The sequence below is a fragment of the Acanthisitta chloris genome, unplaced genomic scaffold, assembly GCF_000695815.1.
Source record: "Acanthisitta chloris isolate BGI_N310 unplaced genomic scaffold, ASM69581v1 scaffold41878, whole genome shotgun sequence".
Classification (NCBI taxonomy): Eukaryota; Metazoa; Chordata; class Aves; order Passeriformes; family Acanthisittidae; genus Acanthisitta; species Acanthisitta chloris.
The window spans coordinates 31897-37673 of record NW_008688330.1 but is presented as its reverse complement, the minus strand read 5'-3'; the positions used below and the strand labels follow the sequence as shown (position 1 = coordinate 37673).

The following is a 5777-nucleotide window of genomic DNA, read 5'->3' as shown; positions in this document are numbered from 1 at the left end:
CCCCGCTGCTCGTTCTGCTGCCACGTCCCCGTGGGTAATCCCGACTTGGGTGCCAAACGACGGGGACGCCACGGAGCACCAGTAAAGTAGGAATGTTTTATTTAACAATGAAGCATCGCAGGTGTTGTTGAGAACAGTGTAACAAAAGAACAGCCCTGCACGGCGTCTTGAGGTTTTTTTAAAAAAAATCTACCACGTCAAGAGGAGCATTTGGATCAAGTTCACATGAGCTCCTTAAGTTGGTTTTTTAAAAAAAAGTCTCATATTTACTCTTGAAAGTAAATACACTGAACTAAGAAAGGTTGGCCGTGGGTAGGTGTATATACAGACATGTTAGACAGTGCCACTACAATGACAGTCACACTTACCTGATTTTCATTAACGCCTGTAGCCATACCATGAGCTCTGGGCTTGTACACGTTACTAGCATCACTAACAAAGAACAAAGATTTCAAGTAATCCTCCACTGATCTCTAGTTGATTTATTGTATGATGGAAAATCCTATTTGTACCCGGTCGCTGCAAGGAACAGAACACTACGCTGTATCTGTTAAGTCTTTCTTGCAAATAGTGCAAAGAATTCTCCATATGTATTCATAAACCTGTTAAAACATCAGCAGTCGATACCATTACACCTTTTTACTGCAGAAATGAAAAAAAAAAAAGATTATAGTTCTTGCTTTTAGACAATTAAAATGAAGACAGCAATCTTTTCGTAGTGAGTTAATAAAATTTCCTAAACTAAATTCCAGAGAAGCTGTACATAAAGTTATTTAGTGCTAAAAATCTACAATACATTTTTTCTTCAAGTATAAGATACTGAAATATTATTGCCAATAAATAGTTGTGCTGTAGTCAAAGCCACGGTTCCTTTGTTGTATCATTCACATCTCAACATGTTAGGATTTAGTTTCTCACTGAGTTTATGGATTAAAATTGCCAATTCTTCTGTTGCTTGGGATTTATCCTCCAAAAGTTCGTAGCGAAGACTGGAGATGTCCTGTTTGATTTCCTTTAATTCACCTGTGGAAAAAAAACACTTGTTAGCCAAGTTTAGCACTCAATATTCAAGTTTAACAACCAATACTCTTCTGTTAAGTCACATCAGTGCCTGTTTCAGATTATTATCCCAACATATTCACGAGAGCAGACACAGGATGGGGCAGGAAGCTTTCCCTCTTCTTCATTCTCCATGAGGTGTGTTTCTCCACCCCTAGATAGCACCAAAGGTATTTTAACAGTCCATTGAACACTGATGTTATGCTCCAGGTGTATAAACAAAGATTCACCCAGTGCTGTACATAGGTTAATGAATTAATCACACTGCTCAGTAGCTGGTAAATATTAGTATCCTCTTTGTAGAGAGAAAAGGCAAAGATTTTTTTTTTGAAGGGATGTGTCAAGATCACACAGGAAAAGTGTGGCAGAGCCGGCAGTAAAACTCACAGCTTCTGAGTCTCTCTCCTCTTCCTTACCAACATCCTTGGAATTAGAAAAAGTCAACCAATTTAGAATTCTGTTACAATTTGACACGTAAAGAAAAAATGCATTTAAATGAAAACTGTCAGGGCCAAGCTCCTAACAAGCAGCAGCATGTTTTCCATGAGAGGATGTTCAGTTCAAGAGCAGAAGCTTTTTAGGACATTCAAATACTGTTCCTGCCACAAGTGTGAGGGGTGTGAATCCTTACACAGTATCTGTCAGAGGAAATGGTTTGTCATGTCTGAAATAAAAAGCTAAGAAAAAAGCACCTAAGTTCTCTAGTCATGCAAAACAGGGAAACCCCCCTAGACTTTTGTTAAAATAGTTATAGTATCTAGAAATTGAAAGTTTTCTATTTAGGCTATGTCAGACTTCAAAAACAGTCCTCAAAGGCTGGATCAGTGCTTTAGGTACCAATGAGATGCTCCTGACAGAGTACTAGCTCTGCTGTGTAGCTGAAGAGTGTTCAGGGGTTAGTTGCCTTGCTCAAAATGCACTTTCCTCTGTAAAAACTGATGACAAAGCAAGATGTCAGTAAACCTTGATTCTTCTTCACTCTCTTGCTTCCCTAAACACACATATACCAACACCAAAGTGGCATCAGGGACCTGGAAAGACCTGTATGTCCCTGGCACCATTGGTGAAAGAACAGTCTTTTCATCAGTCACTAGGTAGGTGATTTCCACATCACAGAGCAGGGACAGGAGGGAAAAGATGGGAATTCAGGAGAGGATACACTGTGAAGACACTTTCAGGAGCCTCTCTGCTTTTGTCACTCTCAATCTCAGCTCTGAACAGCCACACAGGATGGGGAAGTGTCAGGATAACAGTCATTGCACAGTGCTGCCTTTTGAAGGCACAGAGTAGCATTTAATTTAGTCTTTTTTGCTCCCTGCTTCTCGCTGCAGAGAGTTAGGGGCAAGCAGAGAGTAACTAAGGAAAACACAAGCTATGATGCCTTAGCTGAGAGAGCAGCCCATTCAGACCACTCACATCCCCCCCACACACAGCTTCCTGATGCTTCCATGTCAGTAAAAGCTCTTCTGATCCCAAATTATCCATCACTGGATCACTCTATTGCCTGATAATATTTCAGCTAGAGTGCAGAGTAATCACACCCCATGTTGTACACTCCTCTGTTATTTTGTTTGGGGAGCTGCCCAGAGCACAAGAGTTTTACACACTCAGAGAACACATCCCTCACAGCTACCAGGGAAGTTCCACACTGTCAGCAAACACCAAGCTCAGATCAATTGTTTCTCAAAAGGTCTCCAGTCACACACTCAAATAGTGGCTAGAGCTGTCATTTTTCTCACCATGCAACTAACTATGGAGCTTTGTTTCACTATGTGCAGCCTCACAGGTGAAGTAGAAAGAAACCCTCTTTTTACTCCAAACCTCCATGCATCACTGCGATACCAATTCCTAACACAACATGACAAAAATCATCTCTAAATACTCCAAAGAGAATCTCTTTCTTACCTTCATTTACTTCGTCATTTTCTTTGTCCACTTGTGCTTTCAGAACATAACGTTTTATCAGTCTTTTCATGATTTGCTGCCAGATTAAAACAGTTACAGAATCAGGTGAGCACATATAATTAAACACCATTCACTTTTCTTCATTCGCTATCTCTGTCACGTCTGTGTAAGTGAAAGAATGAACAGATCCAGCAGTTGCCTTGCATGGGCTTTTCTGCATGCTGAGAAGGAAGGGAACTAGTCAACCAGCTCAACTTTCACATCCCTTGTCCAGAAACCAGCTGCAGATATTTGCTTCTCACGCTTTCTAAACTGGGACATCAAAGACAAACTTCAAGACTTGCATAAGCTAGTTTTGAAATGCTTCAGATAACAGGGCTTGAATAATCTCTCTTTTTCCACTAGCATCCTAGAGTTTGATTTCTACAGGAGGTTTTCTTTATCTGGTGAGGACAAAATGTACTTGCAACACAAAACTCTGCTAGCACCTTCACACAGTTCTCTCACTCAAAACAGTGACCCCTGCATGTACTTACCTGATAGCGTGTTGGCTGATTGAGGATGCTGTTAAAACTGTGTGATTCAAAAACTCTGGAGTTGGACTGAGTGAAAAGGTTTAACTAAGAAGAAATAAGACAATTAAAACATGAAATTCACAATTAGAATTCAGCTCTATTATTTTTTTCTTTAGACATGTTGGAGATGTTTTCATAGTCACTATATCAAAATACTGTTTAAAAAAAATGAGACTGCCTTGAATTATTTGTTTGTTTTTGGTTTGGGTGTTTTTTAAACACTGATAATTTTAGCTGTCCTGTTCTGAGGAAACTGTGAATTATGGTTTGGAGGCAGAAATGAGTGGCCAGAGCAAGGAGAGACCCTTTACAGTGCCTTTAACAAAGAGCTGTTGTGGATCTGCACTCCTAAGCACACTTTTCACTACAAATACATGCCCAAAAGCTGTTCTGCTTAGTTGAAAGGACTTTTCCAAAGAACCATTTCCAGGAATAGTAATACATTTTAAAAAATGGTCATTGTTCAGTTGTTCCAGGATCACAAAGCCATTTGATCCCAAATAATTTAAGAGGTTTGTAGCAGTGGGCTAGAAACAAGAGAAATAAAAGCCCCCTTGGCTTTGTGACCAGCGCAGAAGGTTTGTTACTATCAAATCAGGGACTTTACCCTTCTCTCAGATGTACTGGTGAGGGAAGTAAAAAAAAAGGCGTATATAGAGAGGAAGGTTCAACTCCCTAGTCTGTATATGTCATGGATTTTTTGTATGGCCAAACAGAAGTCACCGAATCAGTGACATTTCTGTTAGTTTACAGTAAAACAAATACACATTATTTTCAAAGGATTGCTTTAATACACAGAGCCTTGAGCCTAACTAATAAATAAAGCCATATACATCCTCTTTAACTCATCTGTGCCCCAGTTTGGCACCAGTAAAACAAAGAGAATGGTTATCTAAAACTCATGCACATTCAGAACATTTAGACACCCAAATTTAGAGTGTCATGGAAATGCTGAAGATTATTATTACCAATCCCTCCTCTTTCCAGTTGCCTTCTGCTGGGAATGAGCTTTGGAAGTTTGTTCACTTTGGAAGTGAATTATCACATGGACAACATTTTTCCTTTCATTAGAACAGGAAAAGGCTATTTTTCTCTCCTTAAACCTCCCCCCCTTTTTTTTTTACTAAAAATCTCTCTAATGGAGGCTGAAAGCATCTTTATTCCATATTAAGTAACTCCTTGTGGTAATTATTTGCATCTTTCGAACGCTCAGTAATTTTTGTTTTAATTGTGTTTTGGTTTTTTTTTTCCCCAGCCATTAGATGTGGCTGTCCTAAGAAAATTTATAGCTGTATTTTGGTTTTATGCAGTCCAATTAGGCAGTCTGAAGTACAGATCTATTAACATAAATGATTCATTACTGCACAGATTATAGCAAGAGAAGCAGAATGCTGTAATGGACACACAGTTCTTCACTGCAATGAAAATGTTTCAGTACCTACCCTAGATTTGGAATTGCCCATTCCCATCTCAATATCTTTCTGCAGCCTTCTCCTCCTGCACTTAGAAAAGTTAATGATCCTCATGATGAAATAGAAAAAAGATTTGGGGCTTGGTACAAGACTGAATGGTGGAGGTAATGTTTTTCCATCATCAAAATAGGATAACCACAGTTTAGAACGAGCAAACTTCCACTCTACATCACTGTCATCCTGTGTGGAGAAATAAAAACAGCTATGTGCTTGGGTTTTAGGAAATGCAAAACTTCTCTCAAATAAAACTTCTTTTCAATATTGAGCCTTTCTGGTTTTACCTAAAATGTTATTTGCTTGCTGGTAAAACTTCCAGTGGTGCTGCAAAAATGCAACCACTTTATTGAGTCTATTTTAACCAAATCTCACTTGTCTATGGCAACAGTTCATTGATAATACTCGAAGCATGCGAAGCATTTAGGCAAGCAGTACTTTTGCACTCAGCAAAAGCCAATACAAACTCCTTGCTATTTAAAGTGGAACTACTGGGGGTTTATAAAGCCTTGTTTTTCTTATTGAAGTGGTCACATGAATTTACTTCTCGCACAAGTGCTGAAGTATTAGATTCAAGGCAGACATGGCTTAAAATGGTAGTGCTCAGAGCTTTTACATAACCATGGAAAGCAACTCTGATTTACAGTGGAGTCCAGGAAATACAAACTGCATTGTCATGAAGAAATCATGTTAAATACTGACAAAGTTATTTTGCCCTAATACATCCATACTAAAGTATTCCAAGGCTGGACCTGGATTATTCCAAAGGTGA

At 39.0% G+C, this 5777-nt stretch overlaps 1 protein-coding gene across 1 annotated transcript in view; it reads right to left on the bottom strand.

Moving 5' to 3' along the window:
• Nucleotides 1–472: 472 nt before the first annotated feature.
• TRPC3 (transient receptor potential cation channel, subfamily C, member 3) overlaps nt 473–5777 on the bottom strand; it is a 29139-nt gene continuing 23834 nt past the window's right edge. The window contains exons 8-11 of the mRNA XM_009080958.1: nt 4982–5191; nt 3501–3584; nt 2965–3040; nt 473–1023 (exon numbers count right to left, since the gene is read on the bottom strand). Of these exons, the coding sequence (XP_009079206.1) occupies nt 881–1023; nt 2965–3040; nt 3501–3584; nt 4982–5191 (513 nt within the window). The 3' untranslated portion in view covers nt 473–880. The remainder of the gene's footprint in view (nt 1024–2964; nt 3041–3500; nt 3585–4981; nt 5192–5777) is intronic.